Consider the following 23,391-nt stretch of genomic DNA (forward strand, 5'->3'; position numbering starts at 1 on the left):
TATTACACGATTTACGTTGACCCTATTATATAAGTATTCTAAAGGTATGCAAACGACGTAATATTTGTTTTATTTATCGTGGTTAAAGTGTATAAATTCATTTTAACATGAAAAGTTTAATATTTTAACGTCCCATATCATAGCAATTATTTTGTTAACAAACTCTTAATTAAATTAATATAATATAATAAGCATTAATGACATACAAATAGAGACTTTAAAATTAGCTTTTATGTCACTGAATGGATATTACTAAATAAGTAACATTATTATATTATTATAATTTATTGTTGTTCGAAATATATCTTATATTACGAGATCATATTTTTAAATAACGAACGTTTTACGTTATTCAAACTTTTTATTAAGTTATACACAGTAAATTTAAATAAAAATTAGTAATTACTACTTTATTTATTCCATACTTTTAGCTATTTTAATAACTGCATCTATTAAATATGTAGGCTCAGATGCAATTAATCACGTGCAAAATATACCCTACTGGCCACTTCTAAGTTCACTTTGTCAGATACTTATTTATTATTTCTGAATTTTAGTTTTGCTAGAAATTTGCTTTGAAATATCAAAATATTGATTGGTAGATATTATGTATTTTGAAAAATACATATTTTTTATTATTATACTATTGTACTTTGTTAAATATTTTTGCGATTTATTGTTACTGATTTCTAAATTTAAAAGACGTATAGGTAGTTATACAAATAATATAACTGTTTATACGATGTGGAAAAAATAAATAATTATTCTTTATATATTGTATTTTATAAATGTGTATAAGACCAGTTAACATTTTAACATTTAATAATTACTAAAATATGTAAAATATAAAAATATTAATATCACTTAGTTAAATTTCATATTTTAATTTAAATATAAAATTAAAAATCATTGTTAGTTGTTACCTTCACTGTCAGCATCACTTAAGTTTATAATAGATATCAATGTCACTAACGAAAATGTTATTAAAACTTTGTAAGAAATCATAGTTATTAACGAGAGAACTACAAAAAAACAAGCATCGATATGGCGCTGCCAAAATAAAATATTATTTTCTGAAAAATTACGATGTCAATATTTGGTGTTTATTTTATTAACAACTTTTGAAGTATACAATATTTAAAAAATTGTGACTTGTAAACACACGGATGCACGTATCAGTATAATAATATTACATCATTTAGTTTAACTTTTTATCATAATATGAGGCAATACTTATTAATGTCACACACTAACACATACATATATATGATTATATGACGTCAATGATGCGTAAATATAGGACTTTTGGTTTTTACAAAAGAGTTACTCAGATACGTTAGGTCATACGATTTGTTTCTAGATCAGTTGTATATTTTATGTTACATTTATATTATACTATTATTAAAATCATTAAGTCGTGTTACTATCTATGTTAAACACTTCAATCTTAAATTACACTCAGGCTTTAATTTCAACAACAACTAAGTATACATTTCAAACATAACTATTACAAAAATAGTATTGATAACTTGTTATCAATACTATTGTTAGTATGGTCTTGTTAGATTCACATTGGCTAGGACAAATGCAGTGAAGATTTTCGGAACTTTATCATCAATCGTTAACTCACTACAAGGGGAATTATTGATTCCGCCAAAACTACCTTTTTAGGAATAAGGTTTATATCGATTCCGCCGGCTACTGTTTATCACCCCCCTCCTTGTATATGTATTTTAAAATATATAGTATATAATAAGAATAAAATAATAATAATTGTATAATTCAAAATTAAAATATGTATTCCAATTAATTTGTATATGTGAATATATTATAAAATATTAAAATGTATATATAGTCTAAATTGTATAAAATGATAGATAATAATAATTATATAAATGTATAATCTAATTAATATAAATATAATATAAATGTAACTACTTTTGGTAATATTTGGACACATGTTTTAAATAAGTGATCTTAGAAATTTTATTTTTGTTCAAATCATTTAATAAATTTTTAATGCTTTGTTTTTTTTTTTTTTTGTTAAAAGCACTATTTTTACTGATTGTATTAATATTTATTCCATTTTTATGTATGTATCGAAGTGTCAGTTTGTATTTTTGTATTTAAAACATGAGTAAATATGAAAATGTTGGGATGAGCTTTTGTGAATTGTGAATTTAATTTTGAGTGGAAAGACTCGCAGCTATTAGTTGTACGTTCTGATGTTATTTCATTTGAAGCCCAAACACGTGGATTGAATATTTTCAATTTGTTATATTTTACAAGTATAATATATGTATTATAACGATATAAAATTATGACTGAGCACATCCAGCGACGTACGCCGTCGTATCTTACTGGTACGGTAGACGGCGGTCACAACACTTAAGATCAAATCCTAGCCCTAGTTATATTTATAACTGATAATTTATGACTCATTAGGTTACAACCAACTCTTCTTGTATACAAGCACGGTACACGGCATCTCCGTCGGGCACGTCCACAATGATCGGTGCACTAATATTGTTCGTAACGATATTATACAATTATGACTGAGCACATCCAGCGACGTAAGCCGTCGTATGTCATTGGTACGGAAGACCAGTGTTTGCCAACTTCTTTAACTCGCGGAACCTTTGCAGGCGCCTGGACGTTTTGTGGAACCCCCATATGTTTGTTGGAGCTACTCTGTGTTAGAAACATAGTTCAAATCAACAATATTGTTAATTATAATTTATATTTTAACCCTTGGCGCTGGCTGACGTAACCCTTAGGTTCCGCAGAAACACCTGTAGTTGGGAAACATGGCGGTAGACGGTCACCACAGTAGCCTATTACTACCTTACATAATAATAACTAATTACAATGTTTATTTATATTTATGACGGCTATCAGTATTCAGTATAAAACATTAAAGATTGAATTTTGTGATACGTTTATTCAAAAAGTTTACAAAAAACGAGTTATTTTATAGTACCTGTGTACATATATATATATATTTTTTAAACTAATAATTAAGCTATTGTTTAATACATTAATATTTAAAAAGAGCTATTTTCTAAATATCATATAATATTACAATACACATAATACATATAAATATATTTATATAACTTATCAGTCACCATTTAGCATTTACACTTAAAACATACTTAATACACAACATAAGTTGATTCACCGATTTTTTTTGTTAATGTTATATATTTTAAAATACAATGATTAAATAAAATTACAATACAATTGTTTATTGAAAACACATCTTTTAATATGCCTAATATCTATCTATTGAATCTTGAATCCGGCATTAAATTGATTTTCACACCATTTTTTGATGGCCAAATCTTCCGCGACTACATCTAAATATAAAAAGCTATATTACGTTTATTTGCCTATAAAAATATTACATTAAGTTAAATTTATCACAATATTTTTAATATTTAGCTAATTGTTAGATATTATTTATAATATGTAATGTTATGTAATAAAAACACTACTCCACGTAAAAAACAGCAAAATATTTTTATAGAAATTTGAATTTTGAAATTTAAATTTTTATAAAACTATGTATACAAACAAAAACATAAACATTTTAGTGTTGATTGGAATTTAAAAATTAATAAATATTAAAATTAATTTCCTTTTATAACTCAAAACTTTTTGCCGTTATGCATATATTATTTACTATACTAACACGATTGATATGTCACGTGGAAATATAAACAATTTGTTGTAGGGTTGGTTTATTATTTAACATAATAATATTATTTATTGTATTTATTTATTTGTAATGTTTGACTACAGTCGATGTACAATGTAAATACAAATGCAAATGTATATTCGAGTAACTACATTGTTTTTGCTTTCACAAATATGTATTATAATTTTAAATTCATATCATTATGTAAAAGTTAAAATTAATGAAAAGATATATTATACCATTATAATACGTACCTTGAATTCTTTTAAAATAATTATCGAGAAACGTGTAGTAGTTTACTTCATCATCTAAAACCAAAAATGTTTACATTTTGAGTAAATACTGTGAATAGTGAAACTATATTACTGTCAATTCTGTTATTTCATTTTTACACTTTACTACTAATATAATTAAGAAATACAATTATATTTAGACATTTATTTATTGTTGGAGTACACTAATATAGTATAATATATATATATGTATTATATAGTATGTATAAATATACCTGTATGTATATATTTATTTTATTATTATTATTTTTTTTTTTAATAAGCTTTCAGGGTATTCAATATAAGTCCTTAAATTTTATGTTATAAACCGGCTATTTTATGTAATAGAACACAACTAATATGATCAATAAACATTAATCTCAAATTTATAAAAATTTTACACTAAATATATTAAAATACGTATCATGATCATAAACAGATATTAAAATAAAAATTACCTGAAGTCAATATGCAGACCTCTCGCAACATATCTTTAACAACGAAAATGTATGTTATTAAATGTGCCACTAAGAACTATACAATGTTTGTAATTCTTATATTAATAATCAATTCATCATAGTACTCAAAACTGTATACATATAGCATGCTATTCCAGGAAAATTAAAGATTTAAATGATACTTTTTATTTTGATTTGTTATTACCTGGTCTGATATTAAAAAATACTAATAAAATAAATACGAATAACTTTAATTAACTTAGTTGTTATTTCTAAGCTAATTAGTTGTTAGAATTCAAAGTATTAAACTAAAGTATATTATGCACTAAAACTTGTAGAATAATTTTCTTACGAATTTTCATTATATTGCTGTATGGATTCTCTAATAATACATAAAAATTAGTATGAGTCAAATGAACCAATACAATTTATTATATTGCAAATTACATATTAATTTATTATACAAATTTATCAATTTTTAATACATAAAAACGAAATTGAATTACTAATTTTCAATCCTTGACGTGTTAAACATTTAAATTGTTGTGTTTATTGTTTTATTTGTAAAAAAAATATTGTATTTTATAATAGCCTTTCTTTTTTTTTCAATTAAATTCAAAGAAACACCATCGTTTATGAAAAACGATTATGAGACATTCAGTCAGTCTATAAATAGGAGTATATGACAAAGAATATTTCATGATAATTTGTTTTATTTTTTTACATAGCTAATAAAATCATTTATTTTAATTTTAATATTTATGGTAAAATTGAATACATTTTTCCGCAAATATTGCATTTAATATATAAATAATAATTAATTATTATTAAAATGTAACATATTTATACCGCATTATATAATTTTATATAAATCAAATTTTATTAACATCTTTCTACAAATTCAAACTATAGAAAAAATAGATAATATCTTAAAATTAATGAACAATTTTAATTCGTATTATTATGTTCATATTAGTAAAAAGTATAAATATACGTAGAAGTATTAAGTTCTCATACAATATGTAGAAAATAAAAAAACGCAGAAACTTTATAGTTTGTACTATTATATATATTAATCATATATAAAATATAGACGAGTTCATATAAAATCTGTTTGAAACAATAATTCCTTTAAAAATTCATAAGAGACAAAAATCCATTGCTGGTGACAATAATAAACTATTATATTTAGCATCAAAAAAAGAAAATTACATATTTTTAAATTCCTTCCTTAGTTATATAATGACATTTTATTTAGTTTTTACATTTTAATAATTGATATTATATATACTTTCTACTTGGGTATATAATTTATAAATACAGTATATACTTTTTGTATTTAATAGTACAAAATGTCCACATTCTGAAAATCTGAAACGAACATTTTTACCTGGCCGTACAAATAGCTTACCTTTAAAAAATGTATAAAGTATTGAATCTGTTGAAAATGGATTTAATTATTATTAGATTTTAGTAAATTTTTATTTAATAGTACGAATTGATATATTAGTAATAACAATATACCAATATTATTTAAAATAAATATCGTAAACCGTAAATATTTTAGGAACTATTTATCTAAAGAATTATGTACCGATAGCAAACACATTTTTTTATTAATTTAATTTACCAAAAATACTAAAAGTAACTTTCCCGCATCAATGCATGTAAAGTTTAAAATATTTAAAATGTAAAATAAATAAAACAAATCGTATATTTTACTTGTACACTCTAGAAAAATTAAACAGTTGTATATCAAACTAATATCTTCATAATTACATAGTTATTTAATGTATAATATATTTAATCTTTATTCAGTGTCAATAAATCAACATAGAGTTTGATAATTCCAAAATACGTAATTATCAATAATTGTTATAAATTATATTTAAAAAAAAAATTAATAAATTCTTAGAAATGTATAAATGATATTAAAAAAAATTATAATTTAAAATATTGTAATAATACCTGTAATTTTTAAATTTTGAATTTCACTTTTTGGAACTGTAAGTTTAATATTTGATTTTTAAATATAACTTATGAACCATAACTTTGTGTGTTATTATATATTATGTATTATTCAATTTTTTTGGTTTTGTACAGATATCAACCACATTTTTTTTTTTAATATAATTTACCAAAAATACTAAAAATGACTTTTCCATCAATACTAGTAAATATATTAACTAAATTAAAAAATCATTTATTTTACTTCTACAGTCTAGAAAAATTATAACAATTATAAATCGAACTAATATCTTCTAATTACATAGTAATATGTTCTATAATATATTTAATTTATCGATAAATTATCATAATATTTGAAAATTATGAAGTAAATACTCATCAATAATTATTAAAAATTATATTTTGACAAAATAGATTAATAAAATTCTTAGCGATGTATAGACGTTATTAAAAATACATTATAGCTTAAAGTTTAAAATATTGTAATAATACCTGTAGTTTGTGTATTTTGACTTTTACTCCCAAAACCTGTAAGTTTAAATATTTAATTATTAAATATAACGTTCTGAATAATGACATATATTAATATTCAAAAAAAATAAACAACAAGTTTCTACAAAAATATATTCTGAAAGCATTCTATGTATATCTAAACAAATTTTATAAGTGTTCGAAGTTTTAATTTTTCAATATTAAATATTTTTCATCAAATATCAAGAAACCCTGGATAAACAGAGATAAAACAAATTTAAATCAAGAAAAGGCGAATTTAACTTTACTAAAATAATAGAACCTTGTGCATTTTTTTTTCAAAAACAAATAATAAATTAATAACATTATCATGTTTTGTTGCATAAATAGTTTACCTTTAAATATTCTTTTAAACATTAAACCTGTTGAAAAATCTATTTAATTATTATTAAATTCTAAAATTTCAATGATACCATAATATCGACTCCTTTGTTAAGCATTGATGGGAAAGTACGCTTTCATTTGTGTGACCCACGTTCAATTTTCATGAAATTAATGTTATAAATTTAAAATTGTATTACTTATGAATGTCTGTCAATTCATAGTTAAAGGTAACTGATAATTTGTAGAACATCTTAGTCTTAAAACTTTGTTTTATTTATTATTAAACGAACCATCATGTGATAGATTTTTGTAAATTTTTATTTAGTAGTACGAATTGATATATCAAAAATAATAATATACCAATATTATGTAAAATAAATAGTGTAACTCGTACTAATTAGTAATCTATATCTCTGAAAATTGTTTTTACAAACAAAAAATTGAACAATTAATACCTATTTACTATTTGAAGATTTATAATTAAAAAAAACAGTAGCTAAAATTATCTACTTACCTTTCATTGACATTATTATAATACATTTAAAATGCAACATAAATTTATTAACCACACTTTTGTGTATTATTCACTTTTTTTCTGACTTTAACCGATAGCAACCACATATTTTTATTAAAATAATTTACCAAAAATACTTAAAATAACTTTCCCATCAATGCTAGTAAAGTTGAAAATATTTAATATAAAATAAATCAAACTAATATTATCATAATTACTTAGTAACAACGTATTATTTAATATACTTAATCTATATTCACAGTATCGATAAAGTGTTATAGATTTTGATAATTACGAAGTACGTATTCGTCAATAATCGTTATCATTTATATTTTGACAGAAAAATGAAAAAATAAAAATGTATAGATGATATTAAAAATACATTACAGTTTAAAATATTGTATTAATACCTTTATTGTTTGTATTTTTACTTTCACTTTCTAGAGCTGTAAGTTGAAATATTTGAGTTTTAAATACAACGTTCTTAATTGTGACAATTATTAATATTCAAAAAGAATAAACATCAATTTTTCACAAAAATAATTTCTTAAAGCGCTGTATGTATTTCTTAATTTATTCATGTATTTATAAGCGTTAGAAATTTTAATTTCACAATATTGAATACAATGTTTTGAATTTTGACAAACATTAATATTCCATATTATAATATTAATATATATTTTTTACAAAAAATATATTGTTAAAGCTCTATAAGTATATTTAAACTGTGTTTATAAGCGTTCGAAATTTTAATTTTAAAAATTGTATATTTTCATCGAAAACTAAATCGAGTTTATTTTGTAAAACTAAACACTTTTCAAATTCAATATTAAATATCGAATATCAAAGCATCCTGGATAATCAAAATTTGAACTTAGAGAGGAGTTATTAAAAATATTAAGTTTAAGTTATTATATAAGAATTTATAAAGATATGATGAAATTTTATTATTTGTTGATTTAAATGAATAAAAAGATAAGTTAATCGTGGAAACTTTAAACTTTCTTATGAAATGTACATTTTTATTATATTCTATGTACAATTTTTTTTACAATTGTTTAGGTTTATATCAATTAATTTTATTATTTGTGAACTTTGTGAACGTAAAATATTATGTTCTTATCATTCTAAGGTATATATTTTTATGTATAACATACGTCATAGAATGTTATATCAACAAATTTCACATTTATAAAATTTGAATTTTTATATTTTTCTTTGCTTACGGAGATCAGAACAATATTGGTATGGTGACTTTGGAGGATCTGTAATGAATGAAAATAAAGATCTTATTTTAGAAGATAACATTATTTTTTTACGTAATAAGTATTATATAAAATGAGTTTGTATCAGTTAAATTCAATTAATTCTTTATATGAATTATTATAAAAACAATTACATTCAAGAATTATAATATGTACTTACCATGCTCATCACATTTTTGTTGTTTGGTATAATTAAAAAATTGTATTACAATATCTAGAAAGTTAAATACATATTTAATTATTATTTTTATTGTAAATATGAATTTTATTAAATGTATTGTATGTATTAGTCACACCTATTATATTAACTAATAGCATTACATTTTTAACAGACCTGGCTTATCTGTCTAATTTACTATTCAAACTATAAATTAACAATTATTCTTTTAATTTGTTGGATAAAAACAATAACTTTGATGTAGATTATTGAGAATTACCTACCTAGAATTGTTAATCATAGATGAAAATTAATCATTGGTTAACAAACCCCGCGAAATATTATAATGAATAAGAAGAATACAGCATACAGTTCGAGTTGACTGGAATCAGAGGAATGTCATGAATATTGGACATAGATGTTGAATAGTATAGAACCACGTTGTGGTCTTTGAGGTACACGTACACATGCAGGTATATATTTTTAAGTGTGAAGGAGGAACTATTGTTTATTTTTACGGATAACTGTCGGTATTGCAGCAGTTTTCAAACGCAGTATTAATAATGTATTATATTTATTTATTTATTTATTTACTTATTAATTTATTTATTAATACAGACAAATGTCCAATTCACAATATATTTTTATAAATAATAATAGTATAATATATTTTAAAAATTATAAGATATGTATATTTAATTATTTCTGCATTTTGTTATAACCCAATGCTTATTATTATTAGTAATTTGTTTAATTTCATTTGGAGTAACATAATCAGTAGAATCTTGGACTGAATAATTTTGAAGTTCTAAGGTATGTTAACTCTTAGGTCATTACTTATAAGTTTCTTATAAGTTATAATATATGGTTTGGAAGAAGGTGTTGTGTGAAATATTTTAATAAACATTATTATTCTAAAAATCGGAAATGCGACAAGTATTGTGCCAGTGCAGAGAAGAGGAATGGTGTTAATTATACTACACGTATACTATATGGTAATTTAGTATAGCTAATTAGACTTCTTCGGTGAGTAAATTTAATAATTTTTTATTTGCGGAGTCCTTAAAGTTTTTCCACGTGCGCAAAGCGATATGATTACATAGAATAGGTTTGATCATTAGGAGAAAATTGTTGTAATTTAATGCAGTTCGGTTCAGTGGCGTCATTTGTACGATGCAAGAGTGTACAAATGCATCCCATGAACAAAATTATTATTATTTATTTTATACTATAATTTCTATAAAATGATCTACATTTACAAAAAAAGTGTGTTGAAAAAAATTCATGGGATAACTCGACCATGCGAGTGACTGGTATTACTTTAGATTTTCAATATTGGTTTTGCATCCCACGAAAAAATCTGAAATGACGCCCCTGAGTTCGGATTAATGGCCTGACCGCCACAGTTAGTATGAGTAATGACGTTCAAATCATCTGTCGATAAAATTGAGTTATCCAAACTTCCCTAATGTTTCCTATACTTTTAATCATATTGAACACTATCAATTAACATACTTTCTTTACACTGTAAACGAGAAAAAAAACTAAAAAGAAATATTTTGTTGTTTGTAATTATTAGAATTATTGTAAAAATAGAAATATATTAATCGACTGTATTAACTTGGATATAACTATTGCTTATAAATACTATTTATAATCATCACATTTTTATAGATCATAATATTTTTAACACTTATATGCATACTATAATAGGAATAAGGAAAAATATATATAGGTTTATTATTAGCATAATCGGCATTATTAGTAAACATGAAAAAGTTAAATTATTTAAAAACTTTATTGTTAACAAAATGTAAATTAAAATAGGTAATTTACGATAAAAAAAATTAAAAACATACCTTTGGTTTCCTCATCTGCAATCATAACATAGTATATAAATCATGGAATAAGAATATTTCTTTTAAAGTATTATTAATTAATTATTATAGACAAAAAAATGAACAAGACGTTATTTGACAGATTATCTAGATAATCAAATATTATTATTATTAGTCCATATTATCTAAGATGGATATAAGTAGCAGTGGCGAATGCTGATTCCGAGTTATGGGAATGCTCATTTATCATAATGTATTATTATAGTTCTGTTTAATTTATAATTAATAAATAATACACAAAGTTACATTCATTTATAAATAAAATCAATTCTTCTTTCTTTTTCAACGACCTTTTCTCTTTCTTTATCGTAAAACTCGGGACTCATTGTTAAATTTTCTAATACTGTTTTTTCAAATGATAATATTCCGAAAGAAGTCAATATAGACTTCTTGTCAACAGCGAACCCAGAATTTTACTACCTTACATTATGCAAACTTAAGTCTAAAATACGTAATTCACGATAACAAACTTAAAAACATACCGTAGTTGATTGGTTCCATATTATTATATAATTGATCTTTTTCCTCAAAATCTATAAACTGATTAAAATTATCTGTAATAATTAATATTTTGATGTCAGTCAACAGCAATCATAAAATACTATGTAGTTTATTTAAATTTTTACGAATAATAATTTTTTGATTAAATATTTTTGCTCAAATTTAAATTTTTTAAATGCTTTATTGAGTGCTTATAATGGTGATTATAAGCGCTTTTTTAAGCTAAGCTCTGGTTATCACTTATATTAGCTACTTAAAAAAAGTTATTCCAGTATAATTTTCAATAAAATTATTAGGTCTTCGGATGTCTTTGTAACATTATGTTGATATAAAAACTTACTATTGATATAATAATAAGTCTCTTATATAAATGAACACACTTAATTATTGTGCTATTCAAACACAGATTGTAAACATACTTTATAATTAAAATTAAATAAACAAATAAAATTATAATATTTTATTAAAACCTCTTTAAAATATGTAATTAAACTATGACATAATTTTTATTTATAGATTTATATGACTAAGCAACTTACCATATTGCATCACATTACAATAGTTTTTATATCCATTTTCTATAAAAATTATATATTACAAGTAAATTTATATTTTATTTGAACGCTAACTAGTTTAAAAAGTAAATTCATTTTTAATTTTTAAATTATATCAATTACAATCATTATAAAATAGTTAAACCTATTTCATATGAATAACATCGAAGCAATATTTACAAAAATTGAATTTATAACATGTGATTTAAAAAATAGATTATTCAGAAGTTGCGGTCAGTTCCATAAACTTATACTAACTAAGTACTTACTTCCAAGCCTAAACGCTTGTAAAGCAACTGTAAATTGATTACTGGCATTAAACATATAATATTGAAAAACATAATACATATTTAAAAAATGTTTTTTGGAAACTTTCTTCAAGAAAATATTTATCTTCAAATAATTTATGTTAAAATTGTTTTTAGAAGTAATGAGTTCCAAAATATTTGTGAAGGTTTGAGGGAAATAGGTTAAAGCTTAAAGGACGAACGAAAATGCTTTATGTAATTCAGGAAAATTGGTTCCAAATAGTTGTCAATAAGTCTTAAAATATTGGTGTAAGTTTGAGATATCTACCTCAGAGAGAATTTACGGTGCTAAGTTCAAACATAAATAAATATTTTTTTTTTAAATTTTAAATTCAATTTTATTACATATTTACATTAACCCTATTATATAAGTATTCGAATGGTATGCAAATAACGTAATATTTATTTTGTTTATTTTGGTTAAATTGTATAAATTAATTTTAACATGAAAAGTCTAATATTTGAACGTCCCTTACCACAGCATTCTAAACAAAATAACAAACTCTTAATTAAATTAATACAATAAGCATAAATGACATACAATTAGAGATTTAAATGTTATAAAATGATATATCACTGAATGGATATAAATATGTAACTGAAATAAAGATTGAGCATTAAAAATGCAAAACGCGGACACTTTGTACGGTAAGTTAAAAAGGTACATTGCAGAATGCGGACACTTTGGTTGAGATTCGTTTGCACACATACCAGTAGATTTAAAAATTCGCGACAACTCGTTTGCGGAAAAAATTGTGAATAACGAAAATCTGTTAATTATTACAATTTTGGATGTACAGAGTGTGTTAAAGTACAACGATTATTTTCAATCGTAGTATCTCATCAGTTGTCACCTATCAGTATAATAATACATTATGATCGCGATTACTGTGCTCGCCAATTAGTACATGTCGTGTGGGACAAGTTTTATTGCTTTATTTATAATCTAACACTATTTTTATTAAATGTTTCCAGTGATAATATTATAAGCAAACGAATTTTACCTGACCGTACAAATTGTCCGGGTTAAGCAGTTTAAACCAGGGACTGGAACCGTACTGAAAAGAACCGGTTTTGGAACCGGAACCCTTTGAATTTTGGGAACCGGAACCTCACCGAAACTCTGCTTTAAATTAATTTAAAAACCGGAACCTTACAGGAATCGTTACTTTTTTGTAAATGTTTTTTACGATTAATTTCGGTTTTTAATAGAGTAAATTGTATACTATAGATATAGTATGTGGTGATGATAAATAAAAAGTTGACGATATTTTAAAATTTGAAATACCGAATATTGATACAATAAGTGGATAGTTAGTAAATAATACATATATTACATAACAATTAAAGTATAAACAAGGTATACAAATTTAAAAAAACAAGGTTATGTTTAATATACATAACATTAATAGTGTTTAGTAATTGTTTTACTTATTTAGTCTTTTCTTTGACCTATATAATTAGTAGGAAATCTGGTTGAGGGCGGCCCCCTATTCGGCCAACACTTACCGTTGACTTTTCGGCCACGTTTACTTTTTAGCTTTTGAAAACTTATAATTTTCAAAAATTAATAAACACTTTCTCCAGTTACTTTCAATGAATTCAGCCATTATAAATTATTTTAATGTTTTTTAAAGTGTAGTTTAAAAATATCTATCATGACTTGGTAAACTAAAAAGTATAGGTACGTATGCTAGAACACTTTTATACTAAGTGTTTATAATTGTTTCATACAATGTGTGTGTGTGTATTTGTGTCAGTGTTAAATTGATGACCACGATAACATGTAATTGGTTTTCCATTATATATATGTATAAGATAAGATGAAAACATAAATAACATTTTGGCATTACTACTATACTCTATTGCTTATACAGTATATTGTAGGTATACTTTAGACACATCGTTATAACTGATATTGAATGGCGTTTTACATTGTATTAGGTATGTCAAACAAGAAATAACGCTGGTTTATCTTTACTTCCAAAAAACTAACTCGGAACGAAATTAAACTTACATTGGAGAGTGAGGACTACAAAAATAGTAAAAATTGTCAAACAAAAATTAATTTTTGATTTAACATTATTATTTTATTTGTATTCGACTAATGTATTATATTATAATATTTTATTGTATTGCCAATTTTTATTTTATAAAGTATAGGTAGATAATAATTTTTAAAAAAAATCACATTTTTGGATATAATCATAACTGATAAGTTGTTAAAATTGTAAATTTTAAAGAAAACTGTGCTGGCCGAAAAGTAAATGGTAAGTTTTGGCCAAAAAGTAACAGTGGCCGAAAAGGGAACTGTAAGTGTTGACCGAAAAGTGACACTGGCTGAAAAGGGAAGGGAACATTTTGGCCGAAAACGGTGACGCCCTCTGGTTGAAAATTGGTATTGACCTGTCATAATTGATGCCATTTGACACTACTAATATTTTATAATATTTTTTAAAAAATCGACACAACCAAAATTTTTGACAGAAGAATAAAACCAAAATAGGAAACGTATATTTCATTTTTTTTGAACCGATACCCAAATTTAAAAACCGAAAAGGAACCGAAACCAAAATTTTAGTTTTTTTAGGAACCTAACCGAAACCGGAACCGTAAAAATCATTAAGGTTCCAGTCCCTGGTTTAAACAATGGACCATACAAAGTGACCGTTTACCGAAGTAAAGTACATTATTGCTATAATTTATTGATCTTAAAAATATCTATGTCGCTTTATGAGATCAAAAAAACGAACGTTTTGCGTAACACAAAATTTTTATTAAGTTATACAAAGTAAATTTAAAGATTTATTTATTTATTATATTAATTATTTATATATATATATATATTAATAACTTCTTTATTTATTTTACACTTTTAGCTATTTCAAAAACTGAATATTATATTTAATATAAAGGTTATAGACGCATTAAGTCGCGTTTATTATATATTTGTATACATCACTATGATAGATATAATGTATGAATTTTAGCAAAATCACATTTATATTGTTAAGCATGTATAAGTGAATACTTCACACTAATTTGTACTTTATCAAGATTGATTTTATTTACAAAAATAAAAGAAAAATTCAATGAAATTGTTTTTAAAAATTACATGTGTTAAAAATAAGAAATTTACCTATCGAAATATTGATTGGTAGATATTATATATTTTGTAAATTACATATATTATTATTATTAAACTATTGTACTTTAATAAACATTTTTACGGTTTATTGTTACTAATATTTAAATTTAGAAAACGTACTTATACAAATAATATAATTTTTATACGATGTGAAAAAAATAAATAAGTATTCTTAAATGTTTTATTTTTATGGTACGTGATTAAAATAAAACTATATATATTTTACCTGTATAATTTAATATTTATTATCTATATACTTACTTTTAAATTCTAATAAAATAAATTTCTTTAAATTTAATTATGTATATATTATATTTTATTAAGTTCATTATAGCTATTACAATTGATTATTTTGTTACAAAATATCATTGTATTTATAAAATGAGAATAAGACCAGTTAGAATTTTAACATTTAATAATTATTAAAATATGTAAAATATAAAATTTAAAAAAACCATTGTTACCTTTATAGTCAGCATCGCTAAAGTTTATAATTAATATCACTATCATAGGCAATGTTATTAACACTTTATAAGAAATCATAGTTATTGATGAGAGCACTACAAAATACAAGCGTATATATTAAGTTGCAAAAAAAGAATATTATTATTTTCTAAAAAGGTAAGATTTAAAATCTGGTGTTTATTTATTTGAATAACAGCTAATTATATATTTCATTACACGTGTACGTTTATTAATAAACAGTTTCTAATAACATAGAATTTAGATAACCTAAATACATTAAATACATATTATACTATTACGTATATAATAGCGTTTAACATGCTCTGTGACTCTGTGAGTATAAATCCAGAAGATATCTATTACTATAAGTAAACTGTAAGAATAAAACATTTCAATGTTGTAATTAAAAAACACAAAAGTATTAGATACAAATCATGAAAAATATACTGAACCAATAAAAAAAAGATGTAAAAATTAAAAAAAACTGTATGCACATTTTTTTTTGTGTATTGATTGCATTGCTTTAAATTTGTTTATTATTATTATTTTTAAACTAGAAAAATTGTACAATCTGTAAAGATTACTTTACAGATTACAATAAGTACAAGTGATAAAAGAGTTAACATAGAAAAGACAAAATATCATAGAATAATGTAACAAAATAACAAACAGTAAAATAAGTTAGGTTAAGTTACGATTAATTACATTAATTCAGTCAGGGGGCTTGAGTGAAGAGGCCATCCATTGATATTACTTCATGATACGTGGCAGTTGTTTATTAGTAGATCACGACACCGTGTTTGTTTTAGACGCCTTGTATCAAGAATAGTGGGAACAGATGGTTCTGAAATCCTACCTATAATAGCCTACCTATAGTTTATGATTTTTTTTCCAAATCTCCTTGATTTATGACCATGTCATATCTTGATTAAATAAATAGGTTACTACATTTTCTGATTCTGTTACAACTTCTAAAATATATAATAGCCGATAGATGAAAAAATTGTAAATTAATATTGTTATTATTAATTATATGGGTAATGAAAATAATTTTGGATTAATTATATTCAGTATCTACAAAATACCTTAATTCTAGAATTCTAGATATTATAAAACAATATAGTTATTATTAATTCTTGTACAACAAAAAAATGTATAGTTTTACATATGTATAGTTACTATGTATAGTTTGTGGATGAAACAGTGACAAAACCAGGAATTATTCAAGGGAGAGGGGTGGTCCAAAAAAATCTATTTAATTAATGTTATTTTGTTCCTTTTCTAAGTATTACATACATTTTATTATTTAATAAATAAAATTATTTAATACATTATAAGATAATATTTTTGATTCTAAGCGAGGTAATACGTAAGTGTATTGATTTTAGAATGTGTGTTATTTCCTGTCTATAAACATTTTTCTAGTAAAAGTATAATGCATCAATTTCAACTGTGACAATGTCTGCATTTTTTCTGATAGGAAAGTGAATCTAATTGGTACTTTTGAAAATTTCTAGTAATTTTGAAATCCGTTAGAAAAAAAAAAGGAAAAGAAAAGAAAACACGGGACTTTTCACGTAAAATCAGTTTTTGATAAATTTTATTTGATTTTTGGTTAACTCAAAAACGAATTATAGTAGATAACTTTCAATTTTCACCGAATGTTTATTTTATTATATTCTATACACGATACAATATGTTCAAAATATTTTTACTTGTTTTGAGTTATTTATACATATTTCAAATTTTCAATTGTCATTGTTTTTTTTTTTTTCTATAAATGTCAGTAGAATTTTTTCTATTGAATTAAAATGCTTGAAAATTAAATACAATGTTCCTATTAATTTGTTATGATAGCAGTTGTCAACGGCGCTCACAAATAAGGGGGGGCATGCTCGCCCGCTTTTTTAGTCAATATAATATTTATTGTCTTTTTACCTATTTGCATGGCTTTAGTATTTATACCTTTAACTATGCCCCCCTCCCCCGGTGTATATTTCTGCATTTCTACGGGCACCCTTGGCAGTCATTTACGTGATGCAATAACGGTACAGAGTATTTGATTTCTATTTATTTCTTTTCAATGTTCAATTATATCGATCAACGAAGTTTTGTATGCACAATTTTTTTACGTTTTGTTCACAGGATAAGTTCTGGAAAAAGCACATTTACTTATAATTGTTCGTTATATAATTTCTTGCATGCAACATCAAACCGTACTTACGTGCGTGCAAATATTACTTTCGTATACTATAGATGACTACAAACATTAAAATTTAATACCTATATATCAAGCAATAGAAACACAACATTTTAATTTATATATATATCCATGTATATGATCTATATATGTTGTAACTTTTAAATTATTTACATAAGTAGTGCCCAAGAAGCAAATTGTGGTGAAAATCATATACAGGAATAGTCACTGTGTACGATCAAAATTGACAGATTATATATTATAAGAATCCTCATTAATATAAAAATTTAGAAACATTTAGAATCTTTTGTAGTCATATTGTACCAGTCATATGATAGTCATAGTCATATGGTATCTAGATTTTATAATTTATTTACTAGTTTTGTCTTATTTTTTTACGATATTAATGGAAATGTTTTGGTTGTTTGTAATAACACTTTAAGGAATAATAAATATTGTTAATCAATAGTCATCTTACACAATTGCGGTATGTAGTTAATGAATCAAATACTAATCATTTTTCAAATTATTTTCATCAGATAAATGTATCAGTAGAGTAAAATTGAAAGAAAAAAAGTTAAATATAAAAAAAGAACATCTAAAACTATAAAACAAGTTCAGAATAAATAGTAATACAAATCGAAATACGAACCATGGTATAATATATATAATTAATATTGAATATAGAACTATAGTTTATATAATTATAAATATAATATAATTTAGTCTTCTTACCGTACGTACCTACTACGTAATATTATCGTACTCGAAAAAAAAAAATTACATTAAATCCTAATGCTGCCCGATAAGAATGATAAACGTACTAGCTAACCGGGGCCGAAACTAGGAATTTTCTATGAGGAAGGTCCAATTCCATGGATAGGAATTTTATAACTTAGGTATTAGATGTTTTTGATTATCAGTCAAACTACCATTAGCATTTACAAACAATCCAACACCATTAGTTCGAGGATCTATAACATTTAAAAAAGCTTAGATATTAGGCAACATGCATTGGCAAGCTAAGAAAGTAAACTAATTAGCTATTAACTATTATTTAAGAAAATAAAAATTCAATTATAAAATTTTGTTTCAGATTTAGATAGATAGTAAGCTGAATAGTTACTTGACATAAATACGCAATATGTATGCATAATACCCAAAAACAATTCATAAATAAAAAAATAAGGTTTTTTTCCGCTTAAATTTTGTATTATCACTGATTTATTAACAAATGCATGCAAAAATGCATGAAAAATACGTAATTGATTTTGGTCAATACCAACAAGTGCTAATTCATACGATCTAGAAACAATTTCACTATAATTATCATCAACAGAAGTGTCTCCAGAATAATAACATATGATTTTTGTGATATGCTTTTTTTGAAGTATTTGAATACATTATAACTACACTTGCTAAATATTTTATAAAACGTTAACTAAAAAAAACTAACGATTTAAAAAAACGGGTATTAGTAATTCGTGGATCTTTGAATACAGGGTTGTGACTGATATCAGTAATATCAGTTTGATATGGAAAATTTAATATGGATAATTTTTTAGTATGGAAATATCGTGTGATGCGGTCATATGGAACATGACCGATGGTCAGCACACGGCATGCCTTTGAGTGCGGTGACAACGTCTAGTTGCGATGGCACGACGGGACTGAACGAGATCCAAATACATACATTTATGTATATATATATCGAGTGTGGACGTAGTGACGATGTATATATTTATTATTTATGAAAATTACGCGGTGACATCACTGCATCGTGTCGCGGACTAAACGGAGCACATTTATTTGCATCGGAATGCTGTACATATTATCAATAATCTGCTTGACTCGTCGACGGGCAGCACGGATAGGCACGATGCGCAAAATCAGTATCGAGATACTAGACACTCGATACTTACATTTTTAATTTTTAAAACGACGACGAAGAGTAATTTGATTGTGGGTGTCGCTGACCATCGCAACGCTGACCTGTGAAAAATCTCCGCCACCGTCGTAACGTGTCGCTATATCGCCGTAATATTTGGTACTGTAGTTATGGGGCGGCACCGTTACAAGCGCTTTTACAGTTAACCACTACCGCGCCACCAGAATCGTCGAGTGGACGAATAACAAGCGTAGTCGACTTACTGGCCTAAGTAAGTTTATTTACTGCAACGTTTTCTCCGTGTGTCGCAGTCGTCCTGTTCGACGACTTCGGCTGATGGCAAAAGTTTTCGGCGCCGTGTACGATATTTTCACAGACCTAACGCAGCGGAACCACACGCGTTTGACATCACTTCGCTCGGCGGAAATCTGTGGTCGGTTCTGCGGGGCACGTGGTCTGAAGGTTGCTCCGGATCCCGGACATCCGAAATCGTTTCTATAATAGTTATGACTTATATTATCACTTATTAGGGTACAGAACCGCCTCTTCTTCTATACATGCACGTCATTGTCGTCGAGCACGTCCACAATAACCGGTGCATTGATTTTTCGTGGTGCGCCATTGATGAGTATACATACCCAAGATCGCTTCCATAAACATGAGATTATAATAAATTTAATAATGCTGTTATCGATTGCCTCGTTACAATAACAGTGAATTCGACTTCATCAATGTTGGCTGATTGGTAGACTTCATACAACGGTATGCTAATAAGTAATAATCAAGCTTTTGTTTAATAAATTGATGTTAATAAGTGCTATTTAATTCGTATTTTAAATATCATATATTTGAGTACAAATAATAATTATATAATTTATCGGTAATCATTTAGCGTTTACATTAAAAAATTATATTATTTAATACACATCAGAAGTCTTAATGTTATATATTTTAAAATACAATAAAAGATAATTGATCAAATAAAATTACAATATACAACTATTTATTGAAACCACTTCATGTTTTCATACTTTCATCCCCGAAATGTACGTAAAAACTCGATGCTGGGCTTATATTCTTCAATACACCATTCTTTGGTGGTAAAATTTGTTGCTAATTTATCTAATAATACAAACAAGATTACATTTAATATGTCATTCAAAATGTTTAACGTCAAGTTAAATTTATCATAATACCTATTTTATATATTTTATGATAGGTCTTAATTATAATATGTAATAAAAGTATAAAACACTACTCTACATAAAACAATAAATTATTTTTATAGACATTCGCATTTTGAAATTTCAATTTTAATAAAACTGTGTATTTAAACAGAAACATTAAGATTTTAGTGTTTGTTTGAATTCAAGAAATAATAAATATTAAAACTAACTTCCTTTTTTAACTTAAAACTTTTTGCTGTTATACATACTACTATTTACTATACCTATATTAGAGGCGTAGCCAGGATTTTTTATGGGGAGTGCTAAATACTTTTAACTTGAATTATTGATAATCAAAAACAAAACAAAAATACTGATTACATATCAACGTTGATTTGCCGTTAACGTATTTACTATTTTAAATAATTAAAATTTGTAAGACAATTTCCATGTTTAAATTTAAATATTGCAAAACAATAAAAAAAATATGGCCAATTGAGGAGGCTTTTTAGCCCCCCCCTCCTTGACTACGCCACTGACCTACAAGATGTATATGCCTAGTTATTATCACATGGGAAATATAAGCATTTTATTGTATGGTTGGTTATCCACCAACATAATATTACCTATTGTATTTATTTATTTGTAATGTTTGAATATAGACGATGTAGATACAAATGCAAACGTATATTCGAGTACCTACTTTGTTATTACACTCATAAAGATGTATTATAATTTTAAATTAATATTGTTATGTAAATGTTAAAATAATTAAAAGTAATATTATACCATTATTTTATTATTTAACTATGGTACCTCATCTACATACCTTTCATTTTTACAATATAATTACTGAGAAATTGGTAGTATTTTTCTTGAACATCTAAAACCGAAAGTTTTTACAACATTTTGATGAGGAAATACTGTGAATAGTGAAACTATACTACTGTCAATTCTGTTATTTCATTTTTTATATTATTTAATAAATACTAATAAAATTATGTACTATAAAGTAGACATTTATTTATTGTTTATGCAGTACACTAATATATAGTATATATATATATTAGGTGAAGCTTCATTAATTTCGAATTATCGCCCTATCTTTAAATTTTCTATTATCTCGAAATTATTTTCACATTTAATCTCGTCAAAATTATCTAGCTAAAAATTTTACTTAAATTATATTGAAATACGTATCATGATCAATAAACAGATATTAAAATAAAACTTACCTGTCAAAGTTAATAATTGGAGATCATAGTTATCTTTAAAAACGAATATGTGCGTTATTAAATGCACTGCTATTTTTGTATTTCTAATATTAGTAATCAATTCATCGTAGTACTCAAAATCGTATATCTACATATAGCATGATATCCCAGAATGGATGAAGAATTAAATTATACTTTATATTTTACTTTGTTATTATTACCTGCTTTGGTAAAAAATCCATACTCTAGTAAGGTAAAGACGAATAAATTTAATTAACCTTTTGGTTATGTCTAAACTAATTGGTTCTTAGGATTCAAAGTGTCAAACTAAAGTACACTATACACTAAATAGTTATATAATAATTTCCTTACTCTGATTTAATATTTTCGTGATATTGGTGTATGGATTCTCTAATAAATACATAATAATTAATATTAATCATATAATAGTCCATCTATAATTTATATTTTTCATTTCAATTCATAAAACTAAAATTTAATTGCCAATTTTTAACACTTGATATGTCAAACTTAAATTATTTTGATTATTATTGTATACGAAGCAAAAATTCCTGTCTTTACATATCATTTAACATATTAAGTATTCAATTTTTCAAACCACCGACGTCCGACAATGTATGAATACATAAAACATTTATAACAGATTTTATGAAGTAAAAATGTATGCGATGCTAATATTTTCAAGTTGAAATTTGAATTTAATGATACAGCATCGTCTACGAAAAATAATTCAGACTCTCAGTCAGTCTATAATCTCTATGACAAAGGATATTTTTTGATATGTTTATTTTTATTTCCATATCAATTACAATTATTTATTTTAATTTTAATATTTACAG

General features: G+C 24.5%; 1 protein-coding gene across 4 annotated transcripts; it reads right to left on the reverse strand.

The window, feature by feature from the left end:
• Nucleotides 1-3,129: 3,129 nt before the first annotated feature.
• Nucleotides 3,130-11,905, reverse strand: LOC113552928. 4 transcript variants are annotated; one of them, XM_026955963.1, is made up of 8 exons: nt 11,570-11,905; nt 11,049-11,063; nt 9,193-9,246; nt 8,994-9,032; nt 6,891-6,926; nt 4,431-4,463; nt 3,955-4,008; nt 3,130-3,359 (listed from the first exon to the last, which is right to left on the reverse strand). In XM_026955963.1, exons 1-8 carry the CDS (start codon nt 11,586-11,588, stop codon nt 3,286-3,288), a joined length of 324 nt encoding a protein of 107 aa, XP_026811764.1. In that variant the 5' UTR covers nt 11,589-11,905; the 3' UTR covers nt 3,130-3,285. The 4 variants fall into 4 exon arrangements, with proteins under 4 accessions (XP_026811764.1, XP_026811767.1, XP_026811766.1 ...); XM_026955966.1 differs by having other exon boundaries at nt 3,130-3,373; XM_026955965.1 differs by lacking the exon at nt 4,431-4,463.
• Between the last annotated feature and the right edge of the window lie 11,486 nt (nt 11,906-23,391).

This window comes from Rhopalosiphum maidis, chromosome 2, assembly GCF_003676215.2.
Source record: "Rhopalosiphum maidis isolate BTI-1 chromosome 2, ASM367621v3, whole genome shotgun sequence".
NCBI classification, from domain to species: domain Eukaryota; kingdom Metazoa; phylum Arthropoda; class Insecta; order Hemiptera; family Aphididae; genus Rhopalosiphum; species Rhopalosiphum maidis.